At 50.4% G+C, this 18,628-nt stretch overlaps 1 protein-coding gene and 1 long non-coding RNA gene across 2 annotated transcripts in view; one reads left to right on the forward strand and one right to left on the reverse strand.

Moving 5' to 3' along the window:
- The first annotated feature begins 816 nt into the window (after positions 1 to 816).
- LOC130594170 (uncharacterized) lies at positions 817 to 1,965 on the forward strand. Its single transcript, XR_008970994.1, has 2 exons — positions 817 to 1,460; positions 1,817 to 1,965. It is a non-coding gene; the product is annotated as an uncharacterized LOC130594170 (long non-coding RNA).
- A 13,216-nt stretch (positions 1,966 to 15,181) lies between these two features.
- ZFHX3 (zinc finger homeobox 3) overlaps positions 15,182 to 18,628 on the reverse strand; it is a 153,615-nt gene continuing 150,168 nt past the window's right edge. Inside the window, 2 exon segments of the mRNA XM_057399909.1 lie at positions 15,182 to 16,073; positions 16,076 to 17,347. Coding sequence (XP_057255892.1) covers positions 15,766 to 16,073; positions 16,076 to 17,347 — 1,580 coding nt within the window. The 3' untranslated portion in view covers positions 15,182 to 15,765.

Below are 18,628 nucleotides of genomic sequence, written 5' to 3' on the forward strand. Positions count from 1 at the left end.
AGTTGTGGGGGTGGCAATATGCTAAGAAATGCTGCACAGGGCAGCGAACTGTCATACTTGCAAGCAAGTGGGCTGCCAGGAGTGAAGCAGGGCTAACACAAAGGAAGGAATAGCCACTATGGCTGTAAGACCCCACGAAGATGGTGTGAATTCAGAGCATGTGTTTATAATGACTTTTAAAAGTCTCCAGTGTTTTCTTAAGAATATATTGATTGTACAGCTAAAGTGATCCTCTGGCTTGATCAGGCAGTGAGGCACTGGAATGGGTTGCCCAGGGAGGTTGTCAATGCTCCATCCCTGGCAGTGTTCAAGGCCAGGTTGGACGAAGCCTTCGTGAGATGGTTTAGTGTGAGGTGTCCCTGCCCATGGCAGGGGGGTTGGAACTAGATGATCTTAAGGTCATTTCTAACCCTAACTGTTCTATGATCAGCCAGTGGCTGCTTTGTGTGAGCTGAGGCAGGGTACTCACATGAACGGCCTGAACTGCACTGAACTGCCTATTTAAAACTCAAGTGCTCATGCTGATGCTGTGCTTTTAGTGCCACTGGGACACTGCAAAGCTGGATATGCGTGTGTTCAGGACGGGCAGCCCTGTGCACACACTGCCCTGAAGAGCAAGGTCCCAGACCTATGCCAGACCCATGCGAGTCTGATTACACCTCAGGGCCAAAGCGTGGCATTCTCATCATTTCTGGTATAGCTCAGCATCCTCAAACGCCCATCTCTGGACCTCAGCTTGATTGGCTTTGGTCCCCAGCAATCACATCTCTGCACTGCAGGTTCAGTGGCTTCTTTCTCAGCCAGCAGTTTCACTCCAAGGTACTCAGAGCACCAGTGGGGATGGGGAAGCACTCCAGCTACAGCCAGTGTAATACACAGCCATCCCCTGGCCATGGACAGGGCTGCAGGGCCCTCATGCAAGCACGGGGAGGGCACCTCTGGTAACTTCCAAACTGAATCGTATGCCACTGCTCCATCCTGCTTCACTCTGTCTCACAGGTCCACTTCTACCATGCTACATACAGTGAACTAGCTCATTTTTATTTTGAAGTACTCCACACCATTTTCTTCTTCTAGTCACTTACCTGTTTGTCCTCAGCTGGGCTCTCAGCTTTCCTGAGCACTCAAAAAGCCCCTAGAACATTGCAGGCACCTTTGTAAGGGATGGAGAAATGCTGCTGCCTTCCCCAGCTGGTTCATACATCATCACTACAGCTCCTCCACCAAGATCTAGTCTGACAGCACCAAACCCATCATACAGGGTCATCTGTGATATCAGAGCTAGCCACAATTACAGGTGGGTGCTTGGGGGCAGATCTCAACTTATGTAAATCAGAGCAACTCCACCCCCTGCATTTGGAGTGAGATTGAAAATTGTAATGTCAGCTACTAAAATATTAAAATTCTGCTTCCTGGAGAGCAGTGGCATGTAGAAGAAAGTTTGCTGTGATTCTCATAAGGTGTGAGGCAGTAACTAATTACTACAGAAGATGAAATACAGCCCTGTGATTTCCTGGGATATCTGCTAAACCTCAGGAGAGTTTGTATATGTCTCAGAACCTCCTTTACTAAGAAAAGATAAACAGAATGAAAGACAGCAATGAAGCAAGCAGCAGCTCTGAATAGTAACTGGTCTCAGAGTTAATCCAGAACCTGGTAAATAAAGCTGCAGACAGTTAATAAATTGGATGAATAAGGCCTAGAAATAATATTTTACAGTAGGATTAGTTCATCTAGAGGGTACCTGGTGAACTCATAGGAAGTGTGGGGAGAAAGGCAAAGAAGACACTAAATTACCTTCAAATTATTTCTGCAGATCCTATTACAGGAGAGAAAGGAGAAATGGCTGCAGAACAAATCATACGAATTCCTGTATCCAGCAGTCCAACAGTCCCTTACAAAACAAGAGAGAGAAAGCGCATGTGTGTGGTGGAAGCAATAAAAAGCACATTTGTCCCCCATTCATCACCATGTCATCTTTGGGTGCGTGCAGCTATTGCTTAGCAGGGCTGGGGGTAGGTGGGAAGGAACACAGCCCCCAACTCTGGAGCATCCGCCCTGGTTCTCTCTGCTGGGCCCTTGTAAAGCGCCCTCAGCCCTGCTGCTCCCCCAGGCCCTGTGGGGCACAGGACAAAGCTTGGCCGGCACAGCGCGAGGGAACAGGCATGACCCAAGGCTGCTCTCACATGGTGTCTCTGATCTGGGATCCAGGCACCACGACTACCCTGTCTGGGCACAAAAAATTACAAGTCCCAGGCTGTAGCATCTCCTAATTGTCTCCTCTCACTGAGCTGCCATTGCAGAGGGCAGCTCAGGTAAACGCATGCTGGCAGCAGAAGTCAGGCAACAAACTAACACAGGTATCAGAGAAGAGGAGGAAGGAAAGGGTTCACAGGAAGTCCTCAGAACTAATTGCTTCAGCAAATGGAGGGGAATTCGGAGACTGTCTTCCCTTTTCTCCTCACTGACACTCTGACTGGCAGGGCCTAGCACCGCGCCATGGCAGAGCAGCAGGCACAGCCTGCCTGGAGTGGGGATGGACATGACGTGCAACTAATTGCATGTTACCCTGGGCTGAGGGTGTTTAAAGGCTGAATGTGTTCTCAGGAGTCAGTAGTTGTTACCTGGGTGTAGGCACAGGAGTGAGCACTCCTGGATTTGCATCCAGCTTGATTCAACAGCTCTGAGCGCCAGGACTGGCCTATAATTACAGCCAGAGTGTTAGCCCCAAAGTATGAAAGATGACAGTCCACGTACCTAAACTGTTAGCATTAGCACTGCTACTCTCATACAGAACCATGCAATTACTGCATTTTAATCCTGGAATATCAGACATGAAGACTCAGGTACCGTGGATCCAGAGCTGCCTGTATCAGCCACCAGTCCCTCTGCTGCCTGCAGGACACTGCTGTGGCCCTGAGCATGGGGTGCAAAGCGATTGCAATAACCTCCAGAAAAAGGAAAGGCTCTGTTGCACCATTTCCCTGCATTTCCAGTCAAGAACTGTGCATACTTTCAGATGCTGCTGGGGCCTCACGGTATATTTTTTTTATGAGAGTAATTTACAGCACCTGGGAATTTTACTCTTTCTCAATGCCATGTCCTGCTTCACGGGACATTGATGCTCCTGCATCGTTCCTACTGTGATCTCCTAAGTCTTCAGCAGTTTAACTGTATGTCCAGTGCAATGGACAAAGTGATCCACCTTCACGGGCATCTCACACACACTCCCATGCTCAGACCATTGCCTTTGGAAAATAATTACAGCACGGAAGCCGATTCTGTTAGATTAAGACAAATTAAGAATCTAATATATAGGTTTGCTGTCAGGTTCTCAGGGTCAGGGGTCGATACAGTATATTGCAATGAGGCTATAGGTTACCCTGCCCCAATATTTTATCATAATAAACCAAATGGGGACGAAACACCCAGCAGTAGCCCATAAATCTATTAGCAGTGAACTGTCAATGTCCCATATACCAGGGTAATTTGTTAATTCAGAGCTGGGTCTCTTTTTTCACTAGACCTTGTAAACTCCTTTCTGAAACATCAATAAACCATCTGCTTTGACTTGTTAATCAAACGACTTTATTCAGTCCAAAGCAATTTTTTCCTAATAAAAACAGAGTATTTATCTCCATGGCTATAAAAGAGGATTGTTTTCAACTGTTCACTTACAGTTAAGAAGCACATTTAGTTTGGATTGATTTCCAATGCTTCGGTCATATCTTGTCACTTCCCATTTCTTACACACAGCATCTCAGTTTAGCTCCTTAGCAGGGGAAGCACAACCTGACCCAGTGCTGGAAGCGGCAGTGGGGAAGATGCTGCCAACAGCAAAAAAGGTCATGCAAGTGAAACTTCACAGAGCTAACCCCGTCCCCTCTGGCTCCCAGGCCGCTCCCAGGCTCTGCGCAGCCCTTCCTGCAGCCGCAGCCGAGGGTCTGCCCCTGGGCAGTGACCTCCCAGCCAGCCCAGGGTGCGACCTGCGACAGCCTCGCCGGCTGCCCTTCCTCCCTGCTGCAGGTGCTGCCAACGCTCCCCCAGCACAACCGAGGCACGACCCCTTCCACCCGCAACCGCCTGCAGCAGCCAGCGGAGAGCGGTGCTGGGCAGGGCAGGACCGCGGCTGTGGAGGGCTTCCGCTGCCCTCCGCCCTGCAGCAGCTCCATGGTGGCATTGCCGCCCTTCTCTCCCACCCTCAAAAGCACAGGAGTGGGGTAAGGGAAATCCATTAGGACGCTGTTTCTGGAGCATGCAATTCCCTGGTGCAGCACAGAGGGGGAGATGGCGGGCAGAGGACCTGGGGGATGCATTAGAGAAGGAAAGCGTGTTTTCAGTCTGTCTGGTTGTTTTCTTTTCTCCGTCGGTATGTCACATCTGCACCAGGAGTTGTTGAGTTCAAGCAGCCCTCCAGCACCCCACAGCACAGCCAGAGAAGCTCACATAGTGAAACAGGGCGCAGTGCGGGCCAGCCCCAAGCCCTTCCCCTGCAGCAGGACAGTGAAGACTGAAGACCCTGGCCACCAGTGTGGCATGGGCAGCCTCTGCTGTGCCCGCAGGACCTGGGGAGACATTTGCAGCACCCCTTGTGTCCACCTTAGCTTAAGTGTTTCAGAGGCTGGTGGCCGTGACACACAGGCTGTGGCTGGGATCCTCCCAGGGCATCCCATGTGTCACATTGGAGCTGGGACAGGCAGGATGGGCATCCTTGCGTCCTGTTGTGTCCTCACAGCATTGCAGGCCATGGGCTACCGGGGGCTGTGCTGGGGACACGGCTGTTCCATGGAGATGCCCATCACTCGGGTGTGTTGTGGAGGTTTGTCTCCAGATCACCACGCACGTCAGGCTGGGACACAGCGCCCATCCGTGCAGAGACACTGCCCATGCAGAGCTGCATGTAGTCCTGTAGCATTGCTGGCATGAACCCAGCTCTTCCCCTTGCTGGCTTCGAGGAAACCTGTTCCCCGACCCAGTCTGATCCTAACCAGATCCTGTCCTTGTCAAGCACCTTCCCCTGCAGACTGAGGAATCGCAGATCTTCTGCCTGAAGCTTCCCTAATGAATGTCTCTTACTAAACATAAAAGGTGGTTTCTCCGAGCGGGAGATCAGAGCATCAGCTCCCTGGCTGGGTGTAAGCCCTATCACCTGGCACGCACTGCACCGATGTCTGTGGGACCTCAAGGCATCTTGCCTCGTGCTGGCCATGTGTCCTCTCAGCGTGGTGGTGCTGCACCAACACTTGGCTTAGGCAGCTCCCTCTGACCTACTAAGGGACATCCAGCCAGTGACACTTGCCACAAAGCAGCCTGGGCTGCCAAATGCACTGGTAAGGGACGTGTCACCAAACACCTGAGGGTGTCCCTGTGGTGACAGGGCCATCACGGTCTGATGAAGGCTCAGCCGCTGGCACAGGCCTCCTGCATCCCTAGTTAACCCAGGGACCATGGAGGCCACAGTTCCTGCAGCGCTGTGTGGCCCAACACTGGCACCCAGGGACCTGCCGTTGTCCAGCACCAGCACCCAGGCACCCACAGCTGTGCAGGTGGGGCAGGAGGGTACAGCCCTGCACCTCTTTGTTCCCCATTTGCGCATGGCACCAGAGGAAAGAGAAGGCAGATCCTTGTCCTCATGCTGAGGCACCAGGGAGGGCTGCAGCTGCTGATGGGTCCATGCCCTCCATCCCCGTGGCACTGCTCAGCCCTGGCAGGATGTGTCCCGTACCTGGCAGTCCTGGTGTGGCCACGGGACCTGTGCTGGGCCAGCTTGGCTCTCTCCACATTGCGACTACAGCGGCTGTGCCCCAGACCCAGCTCTCCCCAGGATGTGCAAATCAGGCGCCCCCAACCCTGTCCAGAGCACCCCGTGGGGGGGAACAGGCAGAGAAACAAAGTCATTTATATAATGTGTCTCCCTGCTGAGCCCCTAATGGCTGCCGCTTTTGTTCTGCAGTGGCTGGCTGGCTGTGATGGGCAGGAAGCCGCAGTCTCCCTTTGTTCCATGGCCTTATTCAGCAATTTAGATCCATCATAAAAATCAAATATGCATGTTGCAATCGCCTTGCGTACAACAGCTTCAATTTTCGCCTTTCTTTAATTGAACTCCATGGGAGAAAGAGGCAGGGCCAGGGAGCAAGGGGCAGCAAGAGAAGCGCTTTGTGTTTTTGTTCAGCGGGCTGTGAAAATAGGGAGTAATGAAAATACAGAATTTTTATCTTTGCCTCATTATTAAAAAAAAAAAAAAGACAGAGATCTTTAATAAAGCCTTCCTCATAGAGGAGCCTGTGCAGGGAGAAGCCTTCATGTGCCCCCATCCTGGGCACAACAGGCTCAGCAGGGCTAGGCTTGAGGGATGGCATGAGGCTGTGGCACTGTGGCAGAGGCTGGTGACAAAGCTGGCAGCTGCCTGCTGCTGCGATGCACGTGGCTGAGTTGACGCACCATGGCCCTCTGCTCGCAGGCACGTGTTATCCTTCTAGGATGCCAAGGTATTCTGTTGCTGGAAGCAAACATGTCCTTACAAATTTTGCCAGCACCTCCCTGCGCTCCTTCCCCAAGACCTTGTTCTTGGTGCCGTTGGAAAGCAGGAGCCCAAAGAAGCAGAGCTGGCCAGGGAGGCAGCCAGCACAGGAGAGGGATGTGCAGGTCCCCAGCAAGGCTGGGCTGTGATGGTTGTGCCATCCAGCCGTGTGCATGGCCATGCTCCTGCACTGCAGGGACAGTGCTCCTGGCCAGCACAGCAGGTCTGGAACCTGCTGCTATGGAGCTGTCCCTGGGACACTGCAGCGGGAGGTGGCGAGAGGCAACAAGATGCACACAGCCACCGCCTTTGCTGCTACCATCGAGGGTGCAGAGAAAACACTCACCCCCACCTTGGAGGTGTGCTGGGGGCCGGTGCTTCTGTGCACAGTGCTGTTGAGGGCACTGGATCCATGGTACATTTCCTGGCTGCTTGGCCCCATTTGCTGTGACAGGGTCCCATGAACAGCTGGGGCTTTGCAGGCTTCCTTCTAGAAGCTGCCTGGATGCCTGGAGCTGAGTCCCAGCTCCACAAAGCCCTGCAAGAATGAGGTAAGGCCCCTAATGCATGGACTCGCTCCTGTGTGGGGCATCACTGACTCCCTGCATCCCCTTGATGCTGTTGAGATACGTGACCATGCTGGAGCCAGGGGTGCCCTGGCAGAAGGGATCTGTCCCCTGGGCCCTCCCTTGCCGTGGGCACGCAGGGGGCCCTCTCCAGCTGCACAGGGCACATCAGGACAATGGCACACACTGGGAGGCTGGTCACAGCCCATGTCCTTGTCCCTCACCCCTTTTGCTGCTCAGAGGCACTGCTGAAGCTGGAGGGATACAGCTCCATTTAATGGAAACTGAATTTCTGCTTTAGAAAGAAAAGGTGCTGCTTTGCGAAAACACTTAGCATTCCATGCACACATTAACCTGATTATGGGAGGAAGGGGGCCTTTTCCTTGTTTCTGCCCTGCTAATAATTTTGTGTCAGTTCTGATTTGGCTTTCACCTCCCTGCAAGCCCTGGTGTGTTCAGCACCATAGCATCAGGAGGTGCCAGGAACCACCCCATGACTCGGCATGGCAGGGTTTATCCCCACTGGCCTGTTTTCAGCAGAGACCCATCACTTCTGGAGTGCATCAGATGGGGCTTCTGGAATCCTATGGGAAAGGGGGGATGCAGGTCTCCAGGAAGCCCAGATGGCCCACGTGTGCAAAGCCCTGCAAAACAGGACATGGAGACCAAACTAGCAAACGTTCAGAAAACAGCAGTGATCCCCAAAGGCATGACTTCAACCCATGTAGATCCAGCCCATCCTTCAGTCCCTGCTCAGCTCCCAGTGGGCTGGCCAGGAGCAGCAAAGCCCCAGTGACCTGAGGCCCCTCATCCCTGTGATGTGCTGCAGGCAGCCAGGGGTCCACAGCTCGCAGTTGAGGACAGGTCTGTGCTCGGCCTGGCCAGCAGTGGTTTGGCAGAGAATACCCTCCCCCATGCTGAGAAAAGGCCCTTTTTCGCTGTGACAATTCAATATAATTGAAAGTTTGCTTAGGAAAGAGAGTCTTTTTAACTGAACATGCTCACAGCAGAATCAATATGAATTATATGGCACAGAAGATGCCTAGGGTATTAAAACATTAATTAAGTAACATCATGCTACCATCTAACCAACAGCACAATACCATTTATAGGTACCGCTCTCTTTTCTCTGGGGTGCAGCATGAAGTCTCTCTTCCATCACAGCAGAGGCTGCAGGAGACCCGGAGCTGTGTCACTGCAGCTCACGCTGGTGCCTTCCCCGAGGCAGGATGCTGGGCACAGGTGGATGTGTGGCCGCTGGCCCCACTGGGTACGACGATGGGCCCTGTGGTGTGGGGCTTTGTCTGTCACTTCTGCAGTGCAACCTGCGCTGCGATGGTGGGATGAGGATGACAGCTGTGTGCTGCAGGGGCATGAAGCCACTGGAGCCAGGCAGTGCCCACACTGCTGTAGTTGGATTAGCTTACCATGTTAGCCGGGGGAACTAATGCACCAATTCTGCAATATACCAAAATAGAAAGTCATTGGAGTGAAATCAGTGTCTCCACCACATCCCCTCTGGCAGAGCGTTAATTAAAATGACTCTCTAGTGCTTTAGATCATCAGGTGTACATTGTTAACGAGCTTGGAGGAGAGAATGGGCTCCACATTTGTAGTTTAAGCGCTGATGGACTTAACCCTTCACCACTGCTGGCACAGCCTAAGCCTGGTGGCAGTTTCTCAGAGCATCCATCTGCATTAGAGAAGTCGACTCTCTTAGCAGACTTCAGATGTCATTTAGCAAAGATGTTAACATGGGACCACGCTCAGTTCAGCAGGGACCTGGCTGCAGAAGTGACATGGCTGCGGCTGCTGCTGTCATCAGGAGAATGGGTCTGTGCCTGGCCCAAACTCTTCATGGGCTGCTATGACCATGCGGGGTGCAGGACCAGCCGCTCCATGGAGCTTGCCCTGTGCTGCAAAACCAGTCTCACTGGAAGTTGGCAGCTGGCAAGGTTTTGGGGTTTCTTTTGGCCTTGGTTTAGTCCTGGTCATCTGCACTTCATGCCCTGGGCACCCTTAAAATGCAGCTCTTCTGTCACCTGTTGGCGTGGAAAGTGTGTCCCTGATGCTGCACCCCTGCAGGGATTTGGCAGCACTGGCCACGGTGTTGGGCTGCAGTGAGGGAGGGAAGCCAGTGACCATGGCTGCTGGTGCAGAAATGGCCCCTCCATAGTGCTGACCTGTGTGTCTGCTGATGGTGGCATTGCTGTGCCTGTCTCCAGCCCCCCTGGAGCCAACTGTGCTGCCACGACACGGTGCTGCTTGCAGGGGGCCCAGGAGCAGGATGGCTTAGCCCTGGCATGGGCAGCCCAAGCTGCTGTGATGTCCTGCAGAGCTGTGCACCAGTAGCAGGCGCAGGAGAGACCATTTACTGTAGTGACAGGACAAGGGGTAACGGGTTAAAACTTAAACAGGGGAAGTTTAGATTGGATATAAGGAAGAAGTTCTTTATTGTAAAGGTGGTGAGGCACTGGAATGGGTTGCCCAGGGAGGTTGTGAATGCTCCATCCCTGGCAGTGTTCAAGACCAGGTTGGACAGAGCCTTGGGAGGCATGGTTTGGTGTGAGGTGTCCCTGCCCATGGCAGGGGGGCTGGAACTGGATGAGCTTAAGGTCCTTTCCAACCCTAACTATTCTGTGATTCTATGATTCTATGACTTCCTGAAGGCACCCTCCATTGTAGCCTCTGAGAGCTGCTGGGCCCTGCCATCTGGTGGGACGTGGCTTGTACCACGGCCTAGCTCCTGCCCCCATTGCCCATGTTTCCCATGGCACCCTTGGTGTGTGCTGACGCAGGGCTCATGCACCACTCACCTCCACTGTACACTCAGGTGGGGTTCCCTGTGGAAAAGCCAGTTGGAGACAGCTTCCACAGGGAAGCCTACTGCTTCCTCCTTCGGTGCCAGCGTATGCTGGGCATCCAATAGCACTGCATGCCAGCTGTGATGGAACCACCCAAAGCCCCTGCTCATGCTGCCTCGAGGACAGCAACACACAGGCTGCATGAGAAGGAAGAGGCATGCTCCAGATGGGAATCCTGCTCCACATCCATCAGCAAGGTAGGTCTGTAGCAGACACCCCATCACTGCTCTGTTTTGATAACAAAAGTGTATTTTTTTGGCCTAGGAAGAGCTAAATCTCTTGTCTTTTAGGTGATGTCAATGCAAGGTCAATCACACTCCTGGTCTCCTCTTACCAGAATCGCAGCATGGAAACCCCTCTTTCTGTTAGAGGTTTGCACAATCTCTACTGGTGCACAGCTCTGAACAGATGGGCTATCACTGAGTTTTTTAGTTTGCAGCTTATGCAACTACCAGAGGCCATTTACACCTTTCTGAGCATTGGAGAGGTGCTTTCTCAAGCATAGCCGTTTTAAACTGGAATTCAACCAGGAATAAATAGCAGTGTTACATAATAAACTTACAAAGATCTGTGAACAACACTGAAGTCATTAACGTGACACAGTGCAAATGCCGGTGGAAGGGTTGTGCTGGTGACCCCATTACTGCCACAGCCTCATCCACTTGCAGGAAATTCAGGATGGATTTTTGCCATTAAAAAATACTCAAATGGCTCAGCGGAAACCGAGAGCCCACTATCCAGGGTCATGATGGGAGAGCAGGGCAGGACTGGGCAGCCTGGCATGGGGCCTGTTTTGGGGTGCTGAGCTGCAGCACACAGCCAGGTGTGATCATTCCCATCACCAGGGTACACGGTCTCTTTCAGAGCTGTGCACTGGGATCGGGGCCCTGCTGCCTTGGTTGGGGTCTGCTGCAGCAGCAGGAGTCATCGGGGCTTGGCAATCTTGACCCACCTTGTTTTAGAAGTCATGCTTCTTTTGAGCCTGAATCTGTCCGAGTGCTGTTTTTTTCTTGCTTTTGTATTCTTTTTTTGTGAAGGTGCATCAGCAGCCTGGTTACTGAACTGACCTGCTTGCCAGTGAGTAACCCAATTAACTAAAGCATGCTTCCATACTCTTGCCATCTGCAAGATTTCCTCCCCAGGACCCCTGCTCGGGCCAGATGACCCTGTGGAGCTCAGGCTCTGCTCCCCAGGGAGCAAGAGGAAGCCACTCACTGTCAGGGAGGCAGCAGTATGGCCAAGGCCGCCCGTACTGAGCAGCCTGCCTGTCCTGCTTACAATGGGCTGCTCTGTTGTTTATTTATTGCTGTAATGAAATAGAGATGAACGGTGGCCTCTGTGGCTCTCTTTCGGATGTGGTCTCCTTATTAATGAATTTCAAGTGTTTTCTGCTGCAAGGGGCAGTTTTTGGTGGCAGAATTGTGTATTTAACACTTGGTACTTCATCAAGGTTTCCTCCTTGCTCAAGAGGCACTGGAAGCAAAGGGAAGAGCAGTGAGTCAGCCACTTACCTTTCTTACCTTCATCTCCTTTTGGTTTGATCAGTAGAAGAAAACAGATGGTGATTTTAGTTCACTTCTGGCTTTCAGGCTTCCAGATGACCTCAGCCCATCAAGGCATCATGCTTTCCCTTTAACCAGTAATTACAGCAGCGTGCCCAGAATTGTCACACAATCATTTAGTGAAATTAAAGCACTTGTAATGTCTTTTTCATACACAATGCATCCCAAAGCCATGAATGGATTGCGCCATTTGGCTCATTCCTTCTACTTCAGCATCAATTCGTGGCGTCAGCCCAAGAACCCGCATGTGGGGAGGGACATGGACGCATGTGCTGGCATGTGCTGGTGGGTGCACAAGAGCTGTGGGATGCAGGAGCTCAAGCCGATCCAAGTGGCACGGCACAGCATGGCACGGCACGCACCCACCCCAACATAGACCCTGCACCGCACAAGCGCGGACATCGGAGACGAGAGCTTTTGCTCATTTTTGTCTTTAATGTATCACAATGAGCAGGAAACATACGTGATGAAATATTTCCAAAGGAGTATATTCAATTACCATCTACAGTCAACTCAACTATGACAACAAAGTCTTTTGTGACAAATTCTGTAAAGTTTTGAAAGTAAGTCCCACGTGGTTTTCTGTTTATCTCCATGTATTTTGGTACAGTTTGAGATCAGCATTGTTACAGTAACAAAAAAAAGCTAACAAGACTACATTATAGAAAAACACCAAGAACATCATTTTTGGTTTCACTTGCTCTATTTTTTGTACATTGCAAAGGCTGTTTGTATCCCTCTTTACCACATTAATGCTTTCTGTTCTACCCAACCTCACCCTCCCCCCCAAATAAAAGTGAAAAAAATAGTCAAAGCTTTGTGTTCACAGTGGGCAGTATCTAAGCGCTGACAAACCAACCAACCAACCAACCAAACCATCCATCCAACCAACCAACCCAACTTCTGCTTCTATTTGAAAGTTTAGGTTTTCTTTTTAAAGCAAAATATATTTCCACGGACAGCGTGTGTGCTGGCTTGTGTCAACGCCTGCCTCAGGCATGGGCAGCCCCAACACACCCTACTCTTGATTCTCAATTGTATGAAACTTTGGCCATTTTCACCACTTAGGAAAGCTTTTTACTCAGAATAAACCAGAAACCTGTTCAATGCCAAGTTCAGAATATTCTCCTTGCGCCCATCCCAGCCCTGCTCTGACACAGGCTGGAAAGGCCATGTGTGGGCTCTGGGGTGGCACAGGGGCTCCCGAGGCAGGGTGGCCAGGCTTGTGGTAGGGCACGGTGCCAGGGGTGTCCCAGCAGGGCCGGGGGTCCCCACCTTAGGCCAGGGTGGCCAGCAGCGCTGGGGGATGGGTCCTAGCACTGCATGAGGAGGAGGCTACCTCGCACCGAGTGTCTCTAGAAACAGTTAGAAAAAATACGAGGAAATCAATTTATAAAACCTTTTAGTGGTGGGAAGGAGGAGGGGGAAGAAGAAAGAGAGAGAAATTGCACTATGACCAAGCAATATAATTAAAAAAAAAAAAAAGAAACATAATGAGACAAAACAAAAGGATTTCCAAAAGAGACCCTGTGGGATTGGACAGATAAAGCTAGTGTTAAATTGTTAACTTGGATCACACAGAATCAAAAACAAAACAAACAAAAAATTTCTATATGATACAGATAGAGTAACATACAACAGTTAAATGGCAAAAAATATATATATATATAGATTTCATAGAATTACAAACAAGATAAAATAATGGAAAACAAAAACTGTACAACTTTAGAATTTAAAAAATGTTCATCTCAAACACAGGGAGAAATACAAGAACTTTTGTTAAAAGAAAACAGTTTGTTAAAACAGCAAACTCTTTTTGTGTACTTGTTTCCATTTTTGACACCTTATGCTACAATTGGGTTCTGGTAGGAATATTAGATGGTACTCTCTTTAGTACTGTCTACTTAAAAAAACAATTAAAAAAGGAATTTGCACTGTGCATTAGCCTAGTTAGAAATATGTACAACAGCTCAGGATGTAGTCATTCATTGAACTAAACCCAAAACTCCATGAAAATAAAAGTGTCCTGCTAGAAAATGAACCCCATGTTCATCTCTCGAATGCTCCAGTCTCTCGCAGGGTTGACGAGTGGCTTCAGCACAGGGAGGAGAAGCCAGAGGCGATGGAAAGAACCTGCGTTCACGTCTTCGAAGTTCCTTTTTGAAGCAGGAGGATGATGAAGATGATGGGGAGAAGGCTCTTGCACTTCGGAGGAAACGAGGGGTGGGATGGGGGAAAGGAGATTGTTTCTGTTGACATTTGGCTACGGGAGTGAAACAGCATCTATTTGTCTCCAAAACCTACATTTTAGCAGCACAAAGTTTGCCTTTCAAAGTCCGGACCGTACGAGACGCATGCACGCGTCCGCGCATTCCACGAGTGGGGCATGGAGCGGGACGGGGACACCAGTGCCTGCCACGGGAGGGAACTTGGAAAGAGAAACCTGCCTTTTGGTGCACTGGGGTTTCGCTAAGAGTTGTCTCTCTGCTTGCAGAAGAAGCACAGATAACAACCTGGGTACTTTTTTTATTCTTTATTTAAACTTAGACTTGTTTGTTTAAATCAGAAACAAATTCTCAAGTAAAAAGAATCCTTTTTGCTCATTCTGCACCAGTGGTGAAAGGGTATGTCTTTGGATTTTATTTAAAGCATGAATTTTCTTTAGAGAAAAAAAAAAAAAGTAACAAAAACTTCTCTTAAAAGAAGGAACAGAGTGCAGCCTAATTACACAAACAGAAACAAATGCTTATAGTTCAGGAACAGAGTCTTTGAAGCATTTACAAAATGAGGAAAAAAAGAAGGGAAGAAGAAGAAAAAAAAAGGAAAAATGGAAATTAAGAAAGAGATAAGTGCACAAGGGTAACAGACATAGGTAAATCGTATGTATACGCCTTAAAAAGTTTCAAACCCCCAACAAAAAATATTCTGCAAGGGATCCTACTGACCCCCCAAAACCCTTTGAACTTCTTTCTTTAGTTTTTATAAAATAATTATGCAACCACCCTCTAAGAAATGAAGGTAGCGACCATAAGTGGAAGATTACAGGATGGGGGAACGGACAGTAAAGGTACAAAGAGGAGAAAAGCTTAGGTGAGTCAATGGATTGCAATCTACCTGGCTAGGAATGAACAAGACAACATCAAATGAGAAGCCGTCAGCTGGACCATACAAAAGCTAAATGTACACAAAAGGGTTTTTTCTTTTAAATCTACCATACTGCTCAGTTCATTTCCAATGCAACAATCTACTCAACACCAAAAATGGTCATATCTATCATAAATACAGAAAGTCAGTTGTTTTAAAACTTATTTTTTAAGTTCAGAGTCTTCAACACTCTTTGTGTGGGTTTTTTCTCTGAAGAGTGGGAGTGCTTAACTCTTCCCCTTGAAATTCGCTTCAGCAGAAAAGCTACCCTTAAGATCCCCAAAAAAGCTAAAGCAGTTCACATTGTTTTTCTCTTGAATACTTTCTGCCCATTTTAAATAAACAACAATAACAACAAAAAACCCCCCCAGAAACAGCAAATCCCCAATAAACCCCCCCAAGATCCCCCAAGAACAAACAAACCAACAAAAAAGAGAAAGAGAAAAATAAAAATAAAAATAAAAAGGAAAAGAAAAAAAAATCCTCTTCTGGAACAAAAACAAAATGAAACAAAAAACCCCCAAAACAAACGAAAGAAATTATATATATATATAAAACAATGATTCTGAAAACAGAACAAAGTGTGAGCGATTGACCTGAGAATAAAAAGACATTACATTTCTTTTTTTCTTTTAGCAAGCCATTGGTATCTGAATGCTAAGATAGCAAGAAATTTAAAACTGTAACAAGGTGGGCTGCTTTCCCATACAGTGCGTGCCGGCCTCTGCTGTGCTATCGACGTGGGGCGGTTGAAAAGGGGCAATATACAAGGGACTCAAGCTCCGAAGACAGTGAGGAGACAGCACAGGCTTTTGTCTCCCAGACCAACAGTACCTTCGAAAGGACAAATGTAACAGATTTTTTTTTCTTCTTTTTTTTTTTTTTTTTTTTTTTTTTGTAGTTTTATTTTAGTAAAAGGAAAGGAAAAAAAGAAATGTAAAACCCACCGGCATCGTTATATGGGAAAACAACCCACGCTTTTTCTTTTTTTCTTTTTTCTTTTTTTTGGTTAGAAGCTTTGGAATTGCAGTTAGTCTATTTTTGAAATTGGTTTGTTATTAACTTTTTTTTTTTCATTTAAATTCATTTTCATTGTTCATCTTCAAAGCTTACAATCTGAAGGTGTCCATTCCTACACTAGCTAGACCACTGTCCTTAGGGCAGCCGGGGTCCCGGGGCCCCTCCGCCGGGCTCGCCGGTCCATCTGACTTTTGGCTAAGATCCGTGTCAGACTCCTCCGAATAGTCGTCTGTTGGCATCGAGGGCTGAACCCCTGAGGTGCTGCATGAACTTGAGGTAACCGTTGAAGATGAGGAGAGAGGAGGGAAAGGCGGCGGCGGTGGCTTCCCCGGTGGGGCGCGGGGGGCTGCCGGGGGCCAGGGCTTTCTGGCGGCGTGGGGGGACGCCGGGGGGGCCCGGGGGGCGGGGGGCTGTCATTTGAGTGAGCGGCCGACTGCGAGGTAGATGCGGTGCTGGGGTCGGGGGGGCAGGCAGAGTGAGGTAATAGACTGGGGTGCTCTTTGGCGTTTCTTGCTGCTCTTGTGATTGTTCGGTGTTTGTGCGGGGCTGACTCGAGATGCTGACTGAGGGCTTCGTCCCCACACACCGTGCTCTCGCACGCCACGCACTGGTACGAGCCGCTGCCCTGGCTGCTGCCGGTGGGCACGTGAAGCACCATCTCTTGCAGGTTCGCCATGGACTGGCCGAAGAAGCAGAGGGACTTCAGGTGGTCGCTGGCCGCCTCCTGGTCGCTGAAGCCCGCCTGGCACTTGCGGCAGACCAGCTTGTACTGCACCTTCGGGACAATGAAGGGGTCGCAGAGGGAGTCTGCGCCCTTGCCTTCTGCTTCGGGCTCTTCTTGGGGTTTGGGCAGGAGGGGGGACACCTCGCGGGGTGCGTTCTTTTGCTCTTCTTGCTTGGGGGGTTCTTTGGCAGGGTCTTTGTCCGGGGTGGCAGCCCCCGCGGGGACGGGGGTTTGGCTTCCTTTGGGCTGCTGCACTTTCTGCTGCTGCTGCTGCTGCTGCTGCTGCACCTGCCGTTGCTGTTGCTGCTGCTGCTGCTGCTGCTGCAATGCCTCCTGCAGACTCTGCTGGTATTGCTGGTACTGCTGCAGCAGGGAGCCGGGGGACAGCCCCAGCAGTGCCTGTGACAGCGCTGGGCTGTATGGGAAGAGCCCCTCCATCCCGTACATGGGCTGCAGGTACCCGCTCTGCAGGGTGCCAGGGATCTGCGGGGCATAGTAGGGGGAAAAGCCGGGGACGAAGTAAGGAAGGAACTGGCTCGTTAGCAAGGTGGTGGGGTCTGAATTCAGGGCGGCCTGCAGCGCCTGGAGCTGGGTGGGCTCCACGGCGTACTCCATGGTGGGTAGTGGGGCTGAAAGGGCACCCACCGCTGCCTCCCCCTTCTCCTTCTTGGGCCCTGGCAGGGGCTCCGCCTTCCCCTTGGGTGCCTTCTCCTTCTCTTTTGCCTTCTCACTCTCCTTCTCCTTACGCTGTGGCTGGGGTGTCTGCTGCGGCTGCGGCGTCGTTGCTGGCGGCTGCTGCGGGGCCACGGCTGCGGTGGCTTGTGCCGGGGTGAGCGAGCTCAGTGTGGCCGGCGGCTGCTTATTTGGTAATCCAGAGGTCGGGAGGCCAGGCGAAGGGACGCTTGTGCTGGGCAGACCCATCAGGTTGGGTTTGGGAGAAGTTAAAGCTGCAAGAAGGAGGAGAGAGAGGCAAGCAGTCACTTGGTGCTGGGCAGGCAGAAAGCACAAGGTGTGACAACCACTCCTCTCCCCACTCTCCCAGGCCCTGTGCCGTGGGGATGTGCTTGTCAGTCCTCATCACCAGCAGCATCCCACCAGCGACTCGGTATGCTCAGCAGAGCTGCTGCTTTACTGACCCCTCTGCAATTCCCAAATGATTAATAGCTGATGTCACGGATGGGTGCTTTTCCTACATCTGCAGTAACTGGTCCCTTGGCCAAAGAACTCCAGCAAGAAGGTATGACACTGGATGCCACAACACTAGATACTGTCAATCTCATTACAATCTTCACAGATTAAAAAACCCTGCTCGCAGCAACTGGAGAGGTCCAAACAGACTAAATCTAAGTTATTTTGTCCTTATAAGGATGATGCTCACCAATCCACAAACCTCTGATGCAACCCCATCCTTCTTTCCAGTGTAAGAGGCTTTGGGTGCTCAGCTTCTGGATAATTATCTCAAAGTTTGTGTGGTATTCGGACAAACCCCAGGGCATGAACACTGTGTTTGGGTGGAATTAAAAGGGTCACGATGCTTCCTCACAAAGGAGATGGATTAAGTGTGGGTGTGAAGTCCACCCATTTTCTCAACAGCAAAAACAGGAAGGGAAGCATGCCAGCAGGGCCATCGCTGTGAACAGGGCAGGCAGTGATTCCTGGCAGGCAAATTGAGCTGCTACGGGGCTCCTTCGCCCTGCAAAGGCAGTGTAAAGGGACTCAAACACAGCTAGGGGCTGGGGCCAACAGTCTTCAGGGGCTGGCCTGTTGCAGGACCCACCAGAGGGCTGGGAGCAGAGCGGCCAAGAGCCAAGAGCTCAGCCATGGCTGATGCAAAGCCCATCAGAAACCTGCATCTGCTCCAGATGCAGTATCAAGACAACAGTGATTTGTGACGGTATGAAGTGTATGAAGTGAGCCTCCACACAGCAGCCTTGTAGATTTCAGATAAGGGCATATTACGGATAGATGCCATTGAAACTGATGTACCCTAGCTGAACGCTCCCCAAAAGGTTCAAGTGTGGGAGCAGCAGCTAATTCATAACATTCCTGGATGCACAGCCTTATCTGCTTCGACAGGCTTTGAGCCGAGATGGCCTGACCTTTGGAGCTTTATCTAAAGGCCACAAACAGTCTGTTTGACTTTCTAAATAGCTTAGTCCTGTCGAGGCAGTCACTGATTGCTTTTAACATTCATAGTACGTAGCCCCGTCTCCCCAGGACACATACCG

This window comes from Pezoporus wallicus, unplaced genomic scaffold (assembly GCF_028554395.1).
Source record: "Pezoporus wallicus isolate ANWC-B61680 ecotype Strahan unplaced genomic scaffold, APGP_CSIRO_Pwel_v1 contig_448, whole genome shotgun sequence".
Classification (NCBI taxonomy): Eukaryota; Metazoa; Chordata; class Aves; order Psittaciformes; family Psittacidae; genus Pezoporus; species Pezoporus wallicus.